Source organism: Entelurus aequoreus, linkage group LG03 (assembly GCF_033978785.1).
Source record: "Entelurus aequoreus isolate RoL-2023_Sb linkage group LG03, RoL_Eaeq_v1.1, whole genome shotgun sequence".
In the NCBI taxonomy this organism is placed as follows: domain Eukaryota; kingdom Metazoa; phylum Chordata; class Actinopteri; order Syngnathiformes; family Syngnathidae; genus Entelurus; species Entelurus aequoreus.
In genome coordinates this window covers 66,309,744-66,332,861 of record NC_084733.1, presented here as the reverse complement: position 1 = coordinate 66,332,861, position 23,118 = coordinate 66,309,744, and the positions used below count along the sequence as shown (strand labels likewise).

General features: G+C 40.0%; 1 protein-coding gene across 1 annotated transcript; it reads left to right on the top strand.

The window, feature by feature from the left end:
- The first annotated feature begins 298 nt into the window (after nt 1-298).
- On the top strand, nt 299-17,106 carry LOC133646763 (isocitrate dehydrogenase [NADP], mitochondrial-like). The gene is made up of 11 exons (XM_062042507.1): nt 299-537; nt 9,204-9,295; nt 9,657-9,822; nt 12,085-12,245; nt 12,324-12,467; nt 12,744-12,880; nt 13,757-13,908; nt 13,975-14,087; nt 14,276-14,373; nt 14,445-14,537; nt 16,707-17,106. The coding sequence occupies exons 1-11, from the start codon at nt 426-428 to the stop codon at nt 16,789-16,791; spliced, it is 1,353 nt and encodes a 450-aa protein (XP_061898491.1). The 5' UTR covers nt 299-425; the 3' UTR covers nt 16,792-17,106.
- The last annotated feature ends 6,012 nt before the right edge of the window (nt 17,107-23,118 follow it).

Here is a 23,118-nt window from a genome sequence, read left to right as displayed (position 1 = left end):
TAATAAGAATCTAATCGGACGTGAATTGACTTTTTGCGCACCTGTAGTATTTGTTTTTATATTATTCACAAATAACATATTTGCCTAAAATTGATGTTCTGTTTTACTGATAATAATTATGACCATGAAACTAAAGGAAAAGTCACAATATCAATCACATATCTTGGAAATGTATATCGCGGTCACCTCTTAGGCCGATATCATGACACACGTGTATCTAATGGGGTGTCCTTATTTGCTCCTGTCCCTTTTCCCTGGTTGGGTGCGTTTGACGTAGAATTTGGCGCGTCTAGCCGGGGAGGAGGGCCAGGGGGCGGTGCTACAGCTGACTATATTGCAGTGCGGCTCTGTGCGCCTTCTCTCCTCTCTCATCTCCCCTCTCTCTCGTGTTTAAGCTGCTAAAGTGATCGGGGTCCCGGGGAGACATGGCAGGATATCTGAAAGTCCTCTCCTCTCTGTCGAGGTCTGCTGCAGCCTTGCCCAGGAACCCGGCTGTGCTCGCCCCGGCGGCGGCTCAGTGCCAGCCACAAAGAAACTGTGAGTGGACTGTGGAAGCCGGTTTAGCAATGCTAAGCTAACGTGTATGAGTGAAGAATGTAGCAGCCGTTAGACGCCGGTGGCGACTTGCGAGCATGCTAACCTCTCCAGCTAGTCGCTAGCTTTATATTATAAGTCTCCACTTTTTGTTATTTGACCTTTTTTTTTTGTAATCGAATTGACGCATACGTGTTTTATCTTCGACTAGCTGTCGACGCCGATAGACGAGGGCTAAGAATAGAAAGTGAGGGGAGGCGTCCTTTGTCCGAGATTAAAACACGAATGGCGACATCAGTCCTATTGATTGTACCCCTTTTGTTGGCGTTAATTAGTGGCTACATCGTACGTCTTTGTTCATGTCGACGAAAAAAGGCATTGTCATTAAAAACTAGTCCAATCCTAATAAAAGCTGACGAAGGCTTAATTGACGGTCATCTTTTTATAGCTACTTACAGGAAAGTTTCCTCTCCAAGGTCAGACTGCGGCGGACAGAAATGGCCGCCGGTGTCCTAGAAAGTGGTTTTGGTTTTTTTAAATACACACTTGGGGCGTCAATTCCGCTGATTTCAGCTTGAATGATAACACATTTTGTATTTGTCGTAGCTATTTGACGACAAATGGTTGCTTTTATAATTCCTCAGTCACGTGATATCTGCATTGCAAGGCTTTGATTGATTAATTGAAACTTGTATTAGTATATTGCACAGTTCAGTACATATTCCGTACAATTGACCACTAATTGGTAACACCCCAATAAGTTTTTCAACTTGTTTAAGTCGGGGTCCACGTAATCAATTCATGGTAAAGTCGACCAAGATCAATCAATCAATCAATGTTTATTTATATAGCCCTAAATCACAAGTGTCTCTAAGGGCTGTACAAGCCACAACGACATCCTCGGTGTCGAGTGGGTCTGACATATGCAATCAATGCAATCGGACTTTCAAATGCTCTGGTCCCCCTACCGTATGCCGTTGTGTCCTTGGGCAGGACACTTCACCCTTGCCCCCGGTGCCACTCACACCGGTGAATGAATGTTAAATGAATGATAGGTGGTGGTCGGAGGGGCCGTAGGCGCAAATTGGCAGCCACGCTTCCGTCAGTCTACCCCAGGGCAGCTGTGGCTACGAAAGTAGCTTACCACCACCAGGTGTGAATGAATGATGGGTTTTTAACATGTAAAGCGACTTTGGGTACTTAGAAAAGCGCTATATAAATCCCAGGTATTATTATTATTATTAAAGTTAAAAGCGTGGGTATCAGCTGACAGAATGCTTGTGCAGTAGGTGAATACCATATTTTTCGGATTATAAATCGCTCCGCAGTATACGTCGCACCGGCCGAAAATGCATAATAAAGAAGGGAAAAAACATACATACGTCACATTTTTTTGAGAAATTTATTTGATAAAATCCAACACCAAGAATAGACATTTGAAAGGCAATTTAAAATAAATAAAGAATAGTGAACAGGCTGAATAAGTGTACGTTATATGACTCATAAATAACCAACTGAGAACGTGCCTGGTATGTTAACGTAACATATTATGGTAAGAGTCATTCAAATAACTATAACCTATAGAACATGCTATACATTTACCAAACAATCTGTCACTCCTGATCGCTAAATCCGATGAAATCTTCTTCGTTGTCGCTCCTGGTATGCGCCGCTAGCGTCCTTTCTTTCTGCTGCTCGATCGCCGTTTTCTGATGCATATTTCACTACGTCCAGCTTGTAATCTGCAGTATGATTTACTTTTCGGTGCCATTTTTGTTCAGCCCTTCTCAGTTTTTATAAGTTACCGCTAATGTGGAAATGATCCATTTTAATAGCTACGGACATAGTAGCAGTGAGCATCCCATGACCCACAATGCACTTCTGCCATGACGCACAATGCACTTCTGCCATGACCCGCCCCCGCCAAATTCTTATTGGTTGACGTGTGACGATTGCTGACATTTGCTTTGTCTCTTACGCGAATGAGATAAATATTATTTGATATTTTACGGTAATGTGTTAATAATTTCACACATAAATCGCTCCAGAGTATATGTCGCACCCCCGGCCAAACTATGAAAAAAACTGCGATTTATAATCTGAAAAATACGGTAATGTCGAAGTAGTAGTGGACCAGCAGAGAGACGTGTTTGCCAGTGTATCCGTCCATTTTCTACCGCTTGTCCTTTTTTGGGGTCGCTGGAGCCTATCTCAGCTGCATTTGGGCGGTAGGCAGGGTACAGCTGTTGAAAACAAGTCGCCACCTCATCGCAGGGCCTGCCAGTGTATCTTTTTGTAAATGCAACGCTCTCCTACATGTGCCGTCTTTGTGCAGCATTATATTGTATTTCTATAGCCTACCACTAATATATTGGATTGTATACAAATTGCTGTCTGTGTGTTAAAGGTTAACCAGAAAGGACAAGCAAAGGTGACCTTTTCTTGCTCAGGCTTCAACTCAAGCATGTTGGCACTGACAGCTGTTGAAATGCCGGCATCGCTGAACAGCGACTGCTACCGTCTTGCCCACGAGTCGGCCTTTCCTCCAATTTTAAACCTGCAAAAGATGGCAAGCAGGCCCGCACGACTTTGTTTTGCTCGCCCTGCAGAGCCTGCTGTGTTGATACATCCACAGTTACGTAACACACTCAGCCCCTCCACCCTCCCGCCTCCCCGTTTCTCTCTGCATAGTGATGGAATAGTCCCACGTGTGGCGGATTTAGGTTAGTCGAGACCAGCAATGAGGATCCAAGGGGGGTTTAATGTCTTATCCGTGATGCACCGCGCCACACATGTTAGTGTATATTAGGGGTGCTCAACCTTTTTCCGCTGAGGGCCACAGATTGGCAAATTAAAGGATGCGGGGGTCATTTTGCTAGTTTTTACCTTCAAAACCAGTAAAATGTAGATTTCCCCCCCCCCAAAGAAATAGAACCATGCAATTTCGATAAAAATTTCATGTGAATGTTGACGCGCCAAAGCTGAACTGAAAGGTAAACGGTCAGCAACAAAAGCAAAATGTATTTAAAAAAAAAAAAGCTAGCATGCTAACAGTACTATGCTTGGGATAGACTTTATTTATTCCACAATGGGGAAATATGATTGCTTTACATGCTAATAAAAGCATGCTTAAAGTTGGCATCAGTGAAATACCAGCTAAATTGGTTTAAAAATCCAGCATGCTAATGTTGCCATGCTAAAGTCCTAGTTGTAATATGCATGAAGTACCAAAATATATTACCCTGTGTATACCTATAAAAACTAACTTATCTAAGCATATCAACAGGTATCATCCGTCAAGTAACAAAATATTTGACACTAAAGTGTATACCTGTAAAACCAGCATGCTAATATTAGAATGCTAACGATCATGTTAATTAGTTGCGTGTTGTAAATAGCCACCGGTGTAAATGATGGAAATACAAGATGCACAAAGTAGAATTTTATATAATTATGCTCTAACTATAGCTGGGTCGTTGATTAATGTAAACCGCAAAGAGCTGACAATTAATTTGATGGGTTATTTCTGTAATTTGAAAACATGTATTTAAAAAAAATAAAATAAATGATTTGCAGTGTGTTAGTGAATAGGAAAACGTAGCTCTTGACCCACAAAAATGAGCAGTTGTTAGCATGTATATTGCACAACACAACAAACTGCTCAACCAGCATTCATATCACTGATGAATTAATTGTAAACCGCACAGCGAGAGGTTTTACACAAACAGCTATGTAGCACAAACAACATTTAAGACACAATTTCCAATTAAAAAGTACTGCAAATAAAAGTTTTACAGTCGAGAAATTAAAATAAGTAATTGTAGATGGTTTCTTTTGTCCCATGATCTGTTGTCATTTGTTCCAACTGCTCATAAAATCGACACTTAACACTTTATGCTGTGAGGTAATTTTTGGTACTGCTGTCCGCTGACGTGTGTCTCACCTTAGCGGCATGAGAACTGAGCAGCGGCTGTTTGGACAGGTGTTCCCATGGCTTCAAGAGGGTCAAATGTGAACCAGCAGGAGTCTTTTCAATTACTTGATCCTGTTGTGCGTCTTCTCTTGTACGTTTTGTAATTGGCCATGTTGAACTTTCACACACTAAGCAGGAATGTTTGCTACTCAATGTAGAGTAGGTGTAAAAACACTTGCGTCAAAAATTCACCTGATGAACAAACTAAGACCAGGCTACCACTGAAACATTTAACATGTGAGAGAGAACACATGCGCACAGATCACAACACTTTCCCCTAACAAGATTACTTATATAAGGTTAATCGTTTCACTTGCGTCCGGGGGATTTATTAGTCTGTCTGCTGGCAGGATTATGGACAAACTACCTGGTTCAGTTTCATTTGTAAGAGCCGAATAAAGCTTTAGACGTTTGTAGTTCACCACAGGTGCACTGAATGGCGTTTTCTGCTTTGCATAATTGGCTATAAGGCAAAACTTTGTTACTTTGTGTGAATGGGTAAAACTGATCCTTTTGGTTTTTCATAAGAAATATGAGACATTACATGGATTTTAACGCTTGCTTAATAACAGAACATGACGTGATTGAATTGGGAGTGTTGTAGGTTTTATTTTGTGCGGCGAAAAATGCTTGTAGGGCCGTATAGAATTATTTTTATCCAAATTGTTTTAAGTTGTTTACCTTTTACTTATTTTACCACAATAGTGTGTGTGCCTTTTGTGTAATGAATAAAATGTTAGCTAATTAAATACAAAAATGCTTACATTCATTGATGCAATACATTATTGGAAGTGCTTAAGATTGCCTTTGTGGTTTATGGCTAGATAACCAGTGTTGAGCGCACTCAGATTATTTTTGTTGTAATTAATAACATAATGTGTTTATTCTTTAAAAAGTAATAAGTTAACCGTTACTGTCAAAGCAATTTTTTTCATTTTGTTAATAAAGCTACTTTTCAGCTACCCAGCCGCTATACTACAGTACCTTAGTCCGCACAGGCTATGGGTAGGAACAATTTTAAAACGAAGTTGTAGTTAAATATTTTACACACCGAGCAAACAGCAGAGAGGACTTATCATTAGCTTCTGTTCTACGTCGCTATCACAATTGAACATCATAAACAGATGAGATTAATGATAAAGTCGCTACAAGAAGAGATAAATGTTCGCAAGCAAATTGGTGTGTGTGTAAATAAAACTGTAGTCACTCGCCAAAAGCCAAACGCAGTCGCTGACCAAAGCACTGTATCACTCACAAGTCGACAAGTCAGCAGTGCGCGCCATATTTCATTAAGGTTTGATGGATAGGCTCCAGCACCCCCCGTGACCCCAAAAGGGACAAGCGGTAGAAAATGGATGGCTGGATGAGGCACAGCGTGTCAGAGAGGAGCCTCCATAAACACCCAAGTGGCGGGGTTAGCTAAAGAGGACGCCCTGTGCTTCGCCCATCAGGCATGGAGAAGTGCAAATTGTCGTAATAAAGGCCCATCAGATGGTATTGTCTCAAATATATACCGCTTTCTAAAATATACCGGTGTTATACTTAATATTGGCATGTCGCTCAGCCCTAGTACAGTGTGCTTATTTAAGGTATGTTTTTGAAACCCTTATTTGGTTAGCGCAGTCAGACCGGATGTTGCGCACAGCACGGTTGTTGTGCTGTTGTTCTTAACGGCGCTTGACGGCGTGGCGTCTGTTTGAGTAAAAATGACTTGAGGCTGTGTTGAAACTTAAATTGCCTCTCAAGTTACGGCTCCCGTCCTGTTAGTACATTACGCTTGCATATGCTTGTTTATGGGTTGTCTTGGCCAACATTATTAGCTCTGTAGTTTGTTTGCAGACTTAGCCGGTGTTTCAAGTGACTACTTTGTTATTGTTTAATTTTGTAGCAACTGTTGTGTATTTCAGGGATTAATGGTCTGGGACACATCATTTTTCCAGACAAACCTTCCTTCTCCTCATGACAGCAGTTCCGTGATTCAGTCCGCTATTCTATTAACACAGAAATCATAGAGCCCTATACTTGTGAGTGCACCTTCTAAAACCTCGCTGTTGCTAAGCAGACGTCTACCATGGCACAGTCATGTCAGCTGTGGTATGAGGTGTATGGAATTGAAATGACTACCGAAAATTCTGGACTATAAGCCGCTACTTTTTTCCTACACTTTGAACCCATTTCTTTTTCTTCGCTGGGGTCATAAGGATTTTTTTTTTTTAAACAAGAAAATACGATGAGGTGTTTTATTGTTTGTGATATGGCACCATCTTTTGGACGAGTTCGCTCACTGCATGGGCTGCAGTGTCCTTCTACTAGTGCTTTTTATTTTTCAACCGGAGTACCGTTCGGTCTTGTAGCCGTCAAAGCATTTCTACTTATATGGATTCCAAATTCATCATTACAAGCAACGTTTAAGTTTTACAGTATAACTAAATCTGTTTATGATTACTAAATCTCCCGGTGTGATGTCTGTGGGAGTGTTTTCATGCATATAATGCAATTGTTGTGAGCAATAGCTAATATGCTAACATGTTTACAAGTGTCTGTTTTAGTATTATTAACTTACAACTGTATTATTTTTGTATTGTTTCAGTTTTAAAAAATTCCAAAGTAAACTCATCAATACGTCACCGTTGAGGTATTGAGTCTGTTTAGCTGATTGGAGAGCTAGCTTCTGCAGCTCGTGGGTTCATGATGATGGCTTCTGTTTTGTTTGATCAGCTAGTCTACTGCTGTTTTACAAACTGTTTGGAAACAATTAAGGTATGTAAATAAACATTTAATCTTTGTGTAAATAACTCATTTAAAAAAGTTAAAGTACCAATGATTGTCACACACACTAGGTGTGGTGAAATTTGTCCTCTGCATTTGACCCATCCCCTTGTTCACCCCCTGGGAGGTGAGGGGAGCAGTGGGCAGCAGCAGTGCCGTGCCCAGGAATCATTTTTGGTGATTTAACCCCCAATTCCAACCCTTGATGCTGAGTACCAAGCAGGGAGGTAGGGCCCCATTTGTATAGTCTTTGGTATGACTCGGCCAGGGTTTGAACTCACCATTCACAATGTATATATATGCGGCTTATAATCTGGTGCAGCTAATATATGGACACATATTTTTTCCCTGTAATTTAGTGGGTGAGGCTAATATTCGGTAATTGGGGATTTTTATATAGGGCTTTTTTAGACACTCCAAGTGTTTTACAGTCATTCCGTCATCATTCACACATTGGTTGTGTTAAGCATAATGATGTGGTTGTGAGCAAAGGCAAACAAACTAAATCTAAAGAGACTTAAAATCTTTCGGTGGCAGTCCAAATTTAATAGTGACGGGCCACCTTAAACAAATGTTTAGTAAAACAATTCTGCAAGTAGTATTTTTGACAAATTGTCAGAAGTGCAGGGAATAGTAGTGCGAGGCAACTTTAGCTCGGTTTTCTTGTTTATAGTAGATGTAGTAGTATGCACCAGCGGCATGGAAGTGCTGCATCAAGCAAATTATTTACTTCCAAATAATGTCATGTTTTATATATTCGTCGGCTGAAAGTCAAAGGAAATCATAAAGGATGTTATTTATCTCTCTTGCACTGCAGGGTTTTTTCCTGTTCTGTGTGAACATCAGTTACACAGAATAGGATGAATTTCACCAGGCAATTTTCCACCTTGTGTTGAGGGTTTTTTATTGTAAATAGTGCTGTGAACATGATTAGCGTTTTGAATCAAACTAATCACACATTAAATTTTGGATTATTTAAGATTAATCACAGTAAATTACTTGCTGCCATAATTTTAATAACAAAAAAAAAGACCCAAATATTTGGACACAAATGCAATTTCATTGTCAGAAAGTCACACATGAACATTTTGTAATGTATTACTTGAATGCAAGGTCATTTATTTGGTAACAGGATTATTTGTAGTCCTGTCAGTGTTTATTTTGAAGCAAAATCTTCCAACCTGAGTCTCCTTACTCATCGTACAACCACCCGCGCTGCCTTTCAGCATTTGCGGTCAAGTTATGATTTAATGCGCTTTTGTGATTAATCACATGCGTTAACTTTGGCAGCCCTAATTCTAATTTAGAAAGGTGGTGCCTGAGATAAAGACAAATAATTTACAGGTTATTTTAATTGCGCAAATAAGGTCAGATAACTGGATATGTCTGGCCAAGAGTCGCTTTCCAGCTCGGACTCTATAACTCAATCCCATGCTAATTGATTCAATTACTTAACATCAGAACATAATCAGATAAGCTGATTTGTCTCAGGATAAGAAGTCATCAGCTAAAAAAAGAGATCTCTTTTGACCATTCAATGCAAATGCTGGGGTTCATTGGAACAGTAGAACAATCCCTTGCTTTGACGTCGTTAAAGTTAGGGTGAAAGACACTGTATTAAAATACACATTCTAACACCATATGATGTGACCTAAGTTGTGTCTTTTATATTGTACAAGTTTCCGTCACAGATCGCCCTGTTGTGTAAACAAAACAAAAAACAAATGAGTTTGACGTCATGACTAAATGTTGAGATAATTTGATGGGTGTGAAAGCATGCACTGTTGCGATATCCGGTTCAAAATGCTGAAACTACTGTCACTGAAGGAGCTATAGTATTATGCAAAATCTCTGTAAGAAAGCGACAATGGTGTCCTCAGCATTCCCATCCGGTTGAACAGCTATTTTTTTCCTCTGTGATTGGCAGATGCCGACAAACGCATCAAAGTGGCCCAGCCCGTGGTGGAAATGGACGGGGATGAGATGACCAGGATCATCTGGGAGTTCATCAAGGAGAAGGTGAGACAACAGAGGCACAAGAGGCTGGTAGTGTGTGTCGAGGCTCCAGTTTCTGACTCTGCTATTTTTAAAGCAGACTGACACGTGGATGTTAGCGGTAGGCGGAGAGCATGCGTGTAAAATGTGTGAGGCGGGGTTTCAGTGATGATTCATTCAGTAACTTGGCAAGTTATCTCAGGCAGCAGATGGAGCATGAGCACCACATCAGCATTTAGGGGTATTCTTCCAGTCGCACAAACATAAATAACTAACATTAGGTATAGAACTTAATTCTAGAATTATAACTCACAATTCCCAAAGCTTGAAGAGTTTCTAATGCACGTCTTTTTTCCTCCCTGCGCGTGCTGCTGTGATTCTGAAGCTGATCCTGTCCAATGTCGATGTCGAACTGAAGTATTATGATCTCGGGCTGCCGTACCGTGACCAGACCGATGACCAGGTGACCATAGACTCCGCCCTGGCCACAAAGAAGTACAATGTGGCAGTGAAGTGTGCCACCATCACGCCTGACGAAGCCAGAGTGGAAGGTTTGTGTTAGTCGGTTCAAAGTGCATATATCACTGGGTTGTGAAATGTTTTATTGACCGCTTACTCAAAGCAGTGAATTAAGTCACACAAATGTGGGTGTAGCTTGAAATGAGAAAATTCCCTTGCGCGAACAAATGCCTTTTTCTTTGCACTTCACTGGTACAGCACACGTGTAAACCTAAGTGCTGATAAGAGACTGATATGGCTTACTTCTCAGCTACTGTCATCATTCTTAACAATGGGTTTGAAAGAGTTGGTGGTTCATTAAAGATGGATTTTAACTGCTCAGTCCTCATGTGCTGACAGCAGAATATTTGATTCAGTTTAGAAGTATCTTCTTGACTTACAGCATATTTCTTAAAACTGTTTCCTCCACTCATATCCACCAACAGAAGATGTGGCATCTTTTCTGCGATATGAAGTTTATCCCAGGGAGAAACTGCTAGTAGATTTGATAAACATCAGAAATATGATTGTAATATCATAATGTATTATATGGTATTTTAGGTTAGAGTTGCACAATATATGATATAGTTAACGTTTCTCCACAGTGCAAAGCCACTTAAGTCAGCAATTCTCGCCTCCAAGATGGCAACCAAAACAAATATCACTAGAGGCGAAGTAATAGCTAAGCAGGCTACACTGCACGCCATAAGAGGATATGCTAACCGCTAAGATAGAACTCATGAATGTAAACCGAGGTAGGTGGCTTGATACAAATATCAACAGTAACAATATTGAAAATAGTATCAGTATGGAAAATAATTGAATATGCTTTTATTGTACATGTAGTCTATGTATGTCAATACTACAGCAGTTATATTAATATTTGTTTATTAAAAAAAAAAAAGTTTTCAAACTCAGGAAATAAGTCACTACACACTGGAGGGCTTTTTGGTCAAAAACAGAATTATTTAAATCAGAGCTGTCTGACTAATTTTGTCAAATGTAATCATTTGATCTTTAAAATGTTAAGTATTACCAATACTGCCCCTGTAACTACTTGGTATTGGATCAATGTCCAAATTTGTGGCATTTGCCAAAACTGGTTTAAAATATCAAACCGGGGAGTAAGTGCTTGTTACATTGTACCAGAAGTGTAGCTAGAAACACATTACGACCGAAAGTGACCAGATACTAACAATAAATTAGCAAATAGATTGATAGTTTTGAGAAAATAATAAAACTGGAAATGATGCAATATGTAACTGCATAAGACATATTGATACGCAACACTAAATTGGCCCTAGAGTGTTAATGTGAGTGTGAAGGTTATCTCTGTGTTGGCCCTGTGATGAGGTGGCGACTTGTCCAGGGTGTACCCCACCTTCCATCTAAGTGCAGCTGTGATAGGCTCCAGCACCCCAGTGACCCCGAGAGGGAAAAGCGGTAAAAAATGGATGGATGGATGGATGGATACGTCCGCAGCCAAATTAGGAGCCTTTGTAACTCGTTTTGAAATGGATATGCCAAATATATTGTGATTACATATCGTTCTCGCAGAAGAATGCAATATATATTGCCATACAAATTTTAGGCCTTATCGCCCATCCCTGGTGTAGGTTAGAATTATATGTATTGGAGGTTTTTAAGATTTCCACATATAAAATCTATAGAAGTATTTTTAAATGTGTTATAGGCTATAATAAGATTACACAATGTACTGTATAATATAAAACATTTGGATCAAATATGCCTTTTTAGGTATAAAATTAGTTCTAACAAATGTATAGAGCACTAAATATGCAGTGGAGATATGAGCAGGGGTAAACGTTTGATTCTTTGATGCATTGCAATTCGGTTGTGGGCGATTCAAAATCACTGGACAAGCATCCATTAACCATTGGTTATTTGAATATGTTAAAGTGATACAGATGGTTCTAAAATGTGTAACTAGTGCTGACAAAACCCCAAAACTAAGCGGGGAGAGATTGACCAGAAGCAATGCTAGCCACTAAGCTAGCTTCAATCAATCAATCAATCAATCAATCAAAGTTTATTTATATAGCCTTTAGTTACAAGGGTCTCATAGGGCTGCACAAGCCACAATGACATCCACAGCTCAGATCCCACATCAGGGCAAGAAAAAAACTCAACCTAAAGGGCACAATGAGAAACCTTGGAGGGGAACGCAGATGTGGGGACCCCTATCACCCTGTTAAAATAATATACTATAACCATCATGTTTTATACACGACAGAGTACAGTCAGAGTACAAATTACTGATAATAGTTTTTACTCCCTGATCACTGTTAATGCAGAGTTTAACTTAAAGAAGATGTGGAAGAGCCCTAACGGCACCATCAGGAACATTCTGGGTGGCACCGTCTTCCGTGAGCCAATCACCTGCCAGAACATTCCCAGGCTTGTCCCCGGCTGGACGCAGCCCATCACTATTGGCAGACATGCTTTTGGTGACCAGGTACCTTTCATCGTCGCTCTTAGTTTTCCTGTGTGCACACAGAGTTAATGTGAGACTATCTGTATCACCCCCCAACAGTACAGAGCAACAGACTTTGTTGTGGACCAGCCTGGCAAGTTCAAGATGGTCTTCTCGCCTGCTGATGGCAGCGCAGGCAAGGAATGGGAGGTGTACGACTTCCCCGCGGGTGGCTGTGGAATGGGAATGTACAATACAGATGAGGTGCGATAATTACGTTCTCATTCAATGTGTTCCTGAGCCACGCCTGTTTTTGATAAGTGGCTTTAGGGTCTATAGTACACACATCCATTTTACAAACACTGAGCTGTTCCGCCTGTTTTCTTTACCATTATCAGAAGCACTCTGTTTGGTTTAACAACATCACAGGTCAGACTAGATAACTTTCCACCCGTCAAGTGGAAGGTTTTCAACCTTTACAACTGATAAAACTACTGCACTCAAGAACTGTTTGCTTCTTTTTTTCCTCTCTCTCTGCAGTCGATCACAGGCTTTGCACACAGTTGCTTCCAGTACGCCATTAACAAGAAATGGCCACTATACATGAGCACAAAGAACACCATTCTTAAAGCATACGACGGCAGGTTTAAAGACATCTTCCAGGACATCTTCGAAAAGTGAGACACATGCACTATATAGATGAAATGTACAGAGGGCCAGAATATGATTTTGTTCAGATTTAGAAACATGCCCACAGTAAACAATACACATTTTGTTTTAAGATTAGTTGTCACATCATAAAACATTTTTAACCCTTGTGCAACCTTAAAATGGACTATACACACTTTGTCTTCACGTCCAAAAGTACCCCTTATACGTGTCAAAAGTCAGCTAATTTTTTTTTCCAATGCTTGAAATCTGCAATATTTCAAAGAATAAGTTGCAGAGTGGAATATTTGAGGTTTGGAAATTACAGCCTTGAATAAGTCAATTAACACATTGATTTTGATACAGTAGACATGACAAAAAAAAAATGTTTTACTTTGCTAGAATGACAGAGAAAGCAAGCAGGACTTGGTTGGGTATTTTGTCTCAATCTGCCATGTTCTATATAAATGCTCAATATCATTTTCATTGGATTTCAGCTTTTTAATGGCAGTTTACTCATTTACGCTCATCAAAGCTCTGAAAATTATGCTCATGTTAAAGAAGCGCAATTATACCAAAACAATTTCATCTTGCTTGGTTTTCATGAAAAGCATAGTAATATACCAAGATTAGTCTGTTAGAAAATAACAGTTATAATTGGAGTCAGTAGGGCCGAAAGAGTTCTTAAGATAAAGTGTATATACTTTGTTTATATCCTGTTCTAACATTGCAGACAAAAACACAATGCAATTTAATGAATACAATAAGAAATTAACCACCAGCTAAGCATTTCTTCCTTCCGGAGTTGAGCTCTACATTCTGAATTCTGAAACTATGCTTAAGATTATTAGCATACTTTCCCCAGAAAATGCGTTCAACTATGTTTGTTTGTTTTTCCCTCAAAGGAACTATAAGCCTGAGTTTGACAAACTGAAGATCTGGTATGAGCACAGGCTTATTGACGACATGGTCGCTCAGGTACTCAAGTCTTCCGGAGCCTTTGTGTGGGCCTGCAAAAACTACGACGGAGATGTTCAGTCTGATATCATTGCTCAAGGTGACCTAGTTCAAGTATTTTGCTCTCGGAGCAGGATCTCATTTTTGACTTGTTTTTTTTTCTTAGGTTTTGGTTCTCTCGGGCTTATGACATCAGTTCTGGTGTGCCCTGATGGCAAGACTATTGAGGCTGAAGCTGCCCACGGCACAGTGACCAGGCACTATCGTGAGCACCAGAAGGTTCGTAAATGTCATATGCTTGTCTTGTTGAACCTACCTGAGACTGTCTTAGGAGTTATACTGCCATCATGTGGTCAATTTAAGATCGGTCACCCAATATTGTTTTATGTTTGTGTGATACCCAAAATAATGCATTTTGTGTAGGAGTAAGTTAAGAGCAATAATTAAGTCCCCCGTGTTGCTTTCAGGGAAGGCCAACCAGCACAAATCCCATTGCCAGCATCTTCGCCTGGACCAGAGGCCTGGAGCATCGTGCCAAACTAGATGGCAACCCCGACCTCATCAAGTACTAATTTAATCTTACAAGTCATGGGAAGCTGGGATGATTTAGGATACTAATATTGTTGTAATCATCAGGTTCTCTCAGACTCTGGAGCGTGTGTGCGTAGAGACTGTGGAGAGTGGTACCATGACCAAGGACTTGGCTGGCTGCATCCACGGACTGTCCAAGTAAGTTTCTCTCCTCACTTTATAGATCCCTATCTGCTCAATGCAACTAAATGAACAGGCAAATGCAGCCTTTTTTTTTTCTTTTCTAGTAATATTCTGTCATATTCATTAGATTTTTACCCAATAAAAATAAATTGAAAACACTTCCTGTGGTGTACATAACATGTAATTGAGGTTCTTTGGTCAAAATGTTGCATAGATTATGTTTTACAGATCATCTTTAAATCGCTTTCTGACATTCGCTTTGTGGGTGGTCTTATTTACGTGGCTCATCTTCGGCAGCGTCTTCTCCCCGTCATCTTTGTTGTAGCGGTGTAGCGTGCAAGGATGAGAATAGAAGTGTCAAAAGATGGAGCTAACCGTTTTAATGACATTCAGACTTTACTTAAATCAATAACGGATCTCCTCATCCGGAAACAACACCGGAAATGTGTCCTGTGAAAAACCGTCCCACCGGAACTCTCTAACTGAAGTTCCTTGGGTGAATAGTGTAAACGCACTACACCGGTATGTTTTAGCGCTTTCATGGCGAGTTTACTGACAGATATAAGAACTTAACACTACTTTATATTAGAAATAGCAACAGCGGAGGATGAATGCCCCATAACAAGAAGATAGAGAAAAAGAAGCTGATCAACTACGGCGTCGCCACAGACTACAAAGGCGGACGCGTTCAATTTTGTCAGAATTTATGCAGATCCCAAATACTGATCAGCAGGTACCAGAAGATAAGAAAGTTGCTTTTACATAATATTGCAAAACAAAACGCCAGATAATGTCTTACCTTATACACACACCATAATAATACTCGTATGTTGAAGCACATTAAGCAGTGCGGCTTCATAGCTTACCAAAGTCGTACTAAAACATTTTGATAGACTTTTGAGCACTGTGTGTAATGTTCTATATTTTCAATGGAACATATACAATGTTGGTGTTTACTTGAGTCATATTGCCATCATAGTGCAGCCTACATGTATCTCTTATGTTTGACTGCCATCTACTAGTCACACTTATCATTACACCATGTACCAAATAAAATGGCTTCGAGGTGGGTAAGCTCAACCAAACTTATTCCTTTCATTAGGCGCACTGTCGAGTTTTGAGCAAAAGGAAGGATTTTAAGTGCGCTTTATGGTCCAAAAAATGTTTCCAATGTAAACGTTGTCAGATTATAATCCCCTCAGCTATCAAGGCAGAAAAGTCAACACAACTACGGAAAACACTTAATGTAATCAAAATTCTAAAATCACATTGAGCACTTAATAACCTTAATTTAAGGTGTAAGAATAAGAAATATAAGAAATACTTAAAGTGTATCAAAATGGTGCAAACCGTGAAAATGTAAACTTGGAGAAACCTGAGAACTATTTTCTGCAGGCTTATTGCCAGGAAGTTATGGCTGTGCTCTCAAAGGTGAGCGCAGCTAAGGTGGTGTGTTATCACCAGTTTTGGTGGGGTCGAGTGCCGTACATAATTTACAGAACACATTGGTCTGACTATGACCGTTTTTTTCTTCTTTGAATCCAAAAAACTGCCGTACTGTCGAGTTGACTTTTCCTGTTTTATCCACAATGTATTTGCTCTCTGCAGCACTCATTTTCAGTTTCTCTTTTTACTCCATATAAAGAATCAACCGCGAGACAACAAGATGGCGCAACCAAACATGAGCGTCGATACAGTTGCTTAACTGGCTATTATCCTTGTCACTCCCACTTACCAGTGATCACTTCCTGCATTGCTCGGTTAACAGATCTAGTGCCTTTGTTCATACAACCAACCTTACTTTGCAACTTCTGCTTTCTTCCAACAAAGAAGAGAGAGAAAAAGTTCTATCGAACACATTTTAAAAAAATTCATTCTTGATGTGTTTAGGTATGGCCATGGATAGGTTTAATAGAATATGTAAACTTTGAAGAATGTGGTTGGTTCTGTGGAATTCAGTGTAGTACTAGGTTGCAACCAGCAGAGGCGCTCTTGATTGTCTCCACTTGTCTGCTGTTTTAAGAAAGGCTACTGTATGAGAAGCCCATGGTACAACTTTTCCAGGCAGCATTATTCTGCTTAATATTGAAAGAGGGGTTCAGAACATTCCCTCAATCAAATGTATGTTTAAAGAGTAAATGTTGATTCAAAAAATAAATGTATTCTCTATCTTCTCTCACACAGCGTTAAGCTAAACGAGCACTACGTCAACACCACAGACTTCCTTGACGCCATCAAGACAAACCTGGACAAAGCCCTTGGCAAGTGAAGGATTTGAAGAAAAGATTCAAGCTGTAACATGGAGATGGCATTGTCACTCCTCTGTTTTTGTACCTCATTTTTAACTTAAAAGGTCACTCAAGTCACATGCATTTACACCTGAAGGATGTTATCTATAGAATGATGTAGTCTTCTATTAGGTTATTAGAGGCTTGAGTTGCCTCCTCAACATCTTCTGTCCAATGCCTTGCAAGGTTTTATTTTTGTAATGTGAAGTACTGTATTCAATACTGTGTAATGCCTCGGGCAAGACTGCAGCTTATATCCTCCGTTCTTGCCAATAAACCCTGTTGTTTGACCCACATGGCGTATTGGAAGGTATTTGAAAACCTAACCATTCATGTCCAGTACCAGTCAAGTTTTCTTCTGTAGTAGTCTTGTCAATGTAGTGTCTGGGACACATCCCGCATACAAAGTTTAAAATAGAATAGTGCTGCGGCTGTAGTCTGTTGTAATACACTTTTCTACCACTTGTGGCAGTCATGACAATCTCAAACGTCTGTAGCTAAAGTAAGAAGTTTCTTCTGCGCAAAAAATATGAGTAAAATGAAAGCTGTATTTTAATTTGCACTTTAATTTTACTGACAGTTTAGTTGAACATATGCGTTAATTTAGTTTATTTTACCCCAACATAATTACTTGGGGATAGGTTGATTGGCAACACTAAATTGGCCCTAGTGTGTGAATGTGAGTGTGAATGTTGTCTATATGTGTTGGCCCTGCGATGAGGTGGCGACTTGTCCAGGGTGTACCCCGCCTTCCGCCCGAATGCAGCTGAGATAGGCTCCAGCACCCCCCGCGACCCCAAAAAAGGGACAAGCGGTAGAAAATTGATGGCTGGATGGATAATTTAATGTACATTTTTTGCCAGTTATTAGTCCTTTCCTATGCAGTATATTTGGTTATATATATTTCTAATCAGCCTGACCTAAGACTTAATATTGTTATTACTTAAATGGTTTCATATCATCTGAAAAGGTTGTAAGTAGGTCGGATATAATTATTGAGCATGATTAAAATCAAGAGTAAGCTTACGTTTTCCATGTTAATGTTTGACTGGGCCATGGGCCCTTTTGCAGTGGAAAAGTTGGGCCCCCTGGTCAAAAAAGTTGAGAACCCCTGATACAGAATACATTTTAATGAATATTAACTTGTTTTGATGTATGAATAATGGAGATTGCACTTGTTTGAGGTTTTTGGGGAGCTAAAACTGAATAAATTGAGCGCTTCCAAAATGGTTTTCCACGAGGTCCAAGGCCCTGTCACATGTTGGGAGGTTGTCGTTCATCACTTTGAGCCCGCCGCATAAAATGATTGATGGCGGGGGCCTTGCAGGCACACGAGGGCACTTAATATTTCTGTCTTGACTTTTTTTAGGATGATTCCTTGTTGAGATTCATCCATGGAGAGAAGCTGCATTTGCATTTATTTGAGAAAATACAGCATCCTTGTCTTTTTGAGTGGAGGGAAGCTGCTTCACGGTCTCCGTGGTAATCTTAAGACATCTTCATGGGGGAGGGAGGAGAACTTGAATGCAATTTCAGAAGGACCTGAGAAAATCCAGTGTCCCATCTCGGCCGCTTTAGATGCAGGATCATAAACTGCAAGATTAGCTCTGATTCTTTGGTTGCTTTTTCTATTTCCAATAGCATGTTAATACATTCCACTGAAACAATGACATTCATAGACTTAAAACAACACAAGGATGACATGTTGATGCAGAGACCGAAGTCGACCGTGACCATCAGTGCAATGAGGACTGATACCATTATTTACAAAAATATACAGTAATACAAATACTTAAGTCCAGTGTTAAGTCATATTGCAGGCTTAGTTATTTGAATTAATCACAGTACACAGTAAGCGAAATGAGCAGTAAACCCTCTCAGGCCTATTTTGGTTAACAGAGATCAGGATTGTCTAAATATACTTTTGAACATGAGGCTCAGATAGATTTTTGTGGCGGTGTCCTGCATATTTCTCACATGTCACACCTGCAGCGCACTTACAATGAAACACTCACTCACTCGTTCATTAGGTAAACCCACACAACCAAATGACTTCCAATGCATATTTGGATTGGGACTCAAACGTCTCTCGATTCAGTCACAATTTGCGTTTCAAACCGATTTTAACAATATATGAGGGGGGACATCAAAACGGGTTGCAAAAGCTCCTCTTGGCTGCTGATGTATGATCATGTACAGTATATTAGTAAGCTGGATATTGTCTAAAAAAGTTTTTTAAGAATCTATTTTTAAAAGACATATACAATGGGACCCATAACCTCCCTGCTTGGCACTCAGCAACAAAGGGTTGGAGTTGGGGGTTAAATCACCAAAATGATTCCCGGGCGCGGCGCCGCTGCTGCCCACTGCTCCCCAAGGGGATGGGACAAATGCAGAGGACAAATTTCACCACATCTAGTGTGTGTGTGACAATCATTGGTACTTTAATCTTTAATCTTAAAGTAGTAATATACACAGTACAGGCCAAAAGTTGAGAAAAACCTAATTCAATGGGGTTTTCTTTATTTTCATGACTATTTACATTGTAGATTGTCACTGAAGGCATCAAAACTATGAATGAACACGTGGAGTTATGTACTTGACAAAAACAAGGTGAAATAACTGAAAACATGTTTTATATTCTAGTTTCTTCAAAATAGCCACCCTTTGCTCTGATTACTGCTTTGCACACTCTTGGCATTCTGTCCATTAGCTTCAGGGGAAGGACGTCGGCTTCTTTAATACGCTAACCGTCAATACATCTCAAAAAAGAAAACTCTCAGAAGGAAGATCAGTGGTACCTCAGCTTATGAGTTCAGTTGGGCCCGTGACGGAGCTCGGAACTCCAAATGCAAGTTGCAAGCAAAACCATCTGGTCTTACTCGCTAGCATTAGCTTCTAGCTACAGATCGACAATCCCATTCCATCCATGGGAATGAAGAAATCGGATGATAGTCATTGAATTAAAGGAATAAATCTTTAAAAACATGACAGTGTGTCGTCGACTTGGTAAAGCATTTGCAGTGTAGCACGCCAGTTAAGAATGTTTAAAATATCTAAACACCGGACTGCTGATGGTGTGTTTGACGGAGAAGCAGCTCGAAGGAAGCATTTGGGTAAGCACCGATTAAATAGATTTCAACTCATTTCAATGGGAGATGTTGATTTGAGATACGAGTGTTTTGAGTTAAGAGCTCCATCGCAGAACCAATTAAGCTTGGAAGTTGAGCTCCTACTGTATGATTATTCCAATGTAATGTTCCCATTGAAATTCAGCGAAATTCACCGTTTTGCCAAGTCAGTTACACTCTCGTGTTTTCTGATGTCTTTTTTCACCTGATGAATAACATTCAGTTCTTCTGTCCTCCACACCCACTGTCTTCCTTTCCATGGTTTGCATAAAAAGACCCAATAACGTTAGCTTACCTTTTTATGCTTGATATTTGACCAGAAGTGAGCATACAACAAAAACATGTAATATTTAAATGCATTTTTAAAACGACCTGTCAGTATTTCCTACAAAGTAGGCATTCATTTCAAATGTTTTTAGAACAGGTGGAATTAGAAGAACATTTTTAAATTTGTTACGGTTCCCGACTACTTTTCTTTCTCAGAAAAAAAAAAAGGACAAAAGTGGTTCATTTGATATAAAATGTTGCAGACTCCTGTCCTGGTAAAAAAAAAAAGAAGTCAAATTTGAACAAGTTTTTGTAATATTTTTTGTTACCTGGGATCAGGAGTTTTAAAAGGGAAGGTGCAGCAGCTTAGAGAGAAAAAAAATAGTCAAAGCTCACTTAAAGGGGCCGTTACTCAAAGTAACATTTTTTAAACGAACATTTACCAGCTAGCTTATGTTACCATTGGTGGTTTATGCAAGCTTTTTTATTTAGATGTATATTTTTCACAATTACCACTGTATTTTCAGACTATAAGTTGCAACTTTTTTCCAACGCTTTAAACTTTATATTATTTTTGCTATGGCGCCATCTTTTGGACCAGTTTGCTTACTGCAGGTGCTGCGGGTTGAACATGTACTTCCCGTTTCCTTCCTTCTACCGGAAGTATAACCGTCTATAGCGTTTTTGCTCGAAAAGATTCTTTGATCGTCACTCCAAACAATGTTTGTAAGTTTTACAATATTACTCTTAACAAGTCATACTTACTCAAACGTCCCATGTGTTGTCTGTAGGAGCGTTTTCTCCCATATTTGTACGTGTTATTGTAGTGTAATCAAGCTAGCACTGTTAGCATTAGCGAATATGCTAACACGTTTAAAAATGTCTGTTAGTATTGTTAACTTACAATGGCATTCTTTTTGTATTGTTTCAGTTTTGTAAATTGACCAAAATGTCACAGTCTGTTTAGCTGATTGGAGAGCTAGTTTCCGCAGCACGTGAGTCCATGATACTTGCCAACCTTGAGACCTCCAATATCGGGAGGTGGGGGGGCGTGGTTGGGGCGGAAATACTTGAATTTTAGTGTTCATTTATTTACACATATACACACACAACACTCATCTACTCATTGTTGTACTTGAAAGTACAATGCTTTTGTTTTGGCAAACTTTACACAAGGCCAAAGCCTTCACCCAAACAGAAGGGCCTCATGTCCAAATGTCAGTTTGGCTCCCATTTCCCCCCAGAGGACAGAACTGGAATTACACACAACATTTCCCAACAGCTGAAGACCATCAGTAATCAGGAAGGCTCTCACCTGAAGCAATCAAATCCACTCCTTTTTAAGTCTGCAGTCCAGCTCAGACTTCAGGCCAGCAAACACTGCTGAAGGACAATTTGCCAAATGCAGTAGTGCCTAACTGTTTACAGAGACCAGGGTGGCTGACGGTGAGATGACTTATATTATTTTGATGTTTTGATTTGATATGTTGAATTTATTTTAATTGCCAAAAGGTTGTTAAATGTTAAAGGTCATGTATATGTACTTTTGGAAACACTTTTACTTTAAAAAATGGTTTATTGTAATTTGTTTATATTGGTCCCTAATTGCTTTTGTATTTGTCAACCTTTTCCAAAGGTTTTTCACCTTACAAACTATTCAATGAAAAAAAGAGACAATCAAGTCCAAAATAAAAGGATACGCAGAGATTTGTCTCATCATTGGATTCAACCAAAGAGTGAAGTCCCAGTGTAACCGCTGGTCGAAAAATCAAAACCCTTTTCAAGTTAGGGGATAAAACAAACAAACAAAACATAACTTGACAGTGAAAAACCGATCCCCCACTGGACAACCAGGAAAAGGAGATCTGGACCAAAGACTCAAAAGTTAATTTCACCAAATTCACTCCAACTCCACTTGAGCTGTAAATATGGCAGACAAGAAGGTGCTTGACCAGCTAAAGACCGAGAGGACAAGTGCAAAAGCATCATTCACCCGCCTTGTCAACAGCCTCACCAGGAACCATGATGACTTGTCTGAGGAGGAGCTCAGAGACAGTTTCAAGATCCTCATCACAGCAGCTGACAAAGTCATGGAAGCCAATGACAAGGTAGAATCCAAACTTCTGACACAGCTAAAAGATGGAGAAACTGAACTCACCCAAGAGCAACAAGAAGATCTCGATAATACTTCAAGGGAGTGTGAGTCAAAGCGGGTAAAGGTCAAAGGTCAACTCCAGAAGGCCCTGTGGGATAAGTTTGGAAAAGATGAAGTGTCCATAGCTCTTCTGGCAGCAGATGAGTGTAGACGCACCACTGCTGTGGAACCGGAGGATATGAACCTGGATGGATATGAGTTCATGCTGAACCACCTGGTAGGACTGGTAAAGACTGCAAAGGAGGTGCATGGTCGGTGGAGACAATGGGTCCCTGAAGACACAGTAGTTGAAATTCTGACAAGCTTAAAAGGTCTGGAACTACAGACCACCAAGCTGGTTTCCAAGAAGGCTGACTTCATACAACAAAGGATAAAGGAAGAAGTCAGGAGGGAACCAATTGCTCCCAGTCATCCTGTACCAGCCATCAAGTTGAAACCCACAGCCCTTCCTAAATTCACTGGAAACAAACGTGAATTCCACAGGTGGAAAAAGGACTGGGAAGCACTCCAGAGAAAAGGTGAGCCAACTGGTTCCAAGGAGGTGAAGAAGGCCCAATTGCTGGACAGTGTTGAGGACAAGATCAGGAAAGACCTTCGTCTCACCACTCATAACTCTGCCGATGACATCTTCCGTGTTCTGGAGAATCACTATGGCAACCGGACTTCCATTGCTATAGAGATAGTGGAGGAGTTGCAAAGAATGCAACCCGTCAAAAGCAACCAGCCGCGAAAAGTCGTCGAGCTAATCCAAGATG

What these genes read in the sequence shown, in the direction of transcription:
- LOC133646763 (XM_062042507.1), top strand. Translation starts at nt 426, where the DNA reads ATGGCAGGATATCTGAAAGTCCTCTCCTCTCTGTCGAGGTCTGCTGCA. An exon ending in GGGAGTTCATCAAGGAGAAG is followed by an intron (nt 9,296 to 9,656) that starts GTGAGACAACAG and finishes GTGATTCTGAAG; the next exon opens with CTGATCCTGTCCAATGTCGA. An exon ending in GACATGCTTTTGGTGACCAG is followed by an intron (nt 12,246 to 12,323) that starts GTACCTTTCATC and finishes ACCCCCCAACAG; the next exon opens with TACAGAGCAACAGACTTTGT.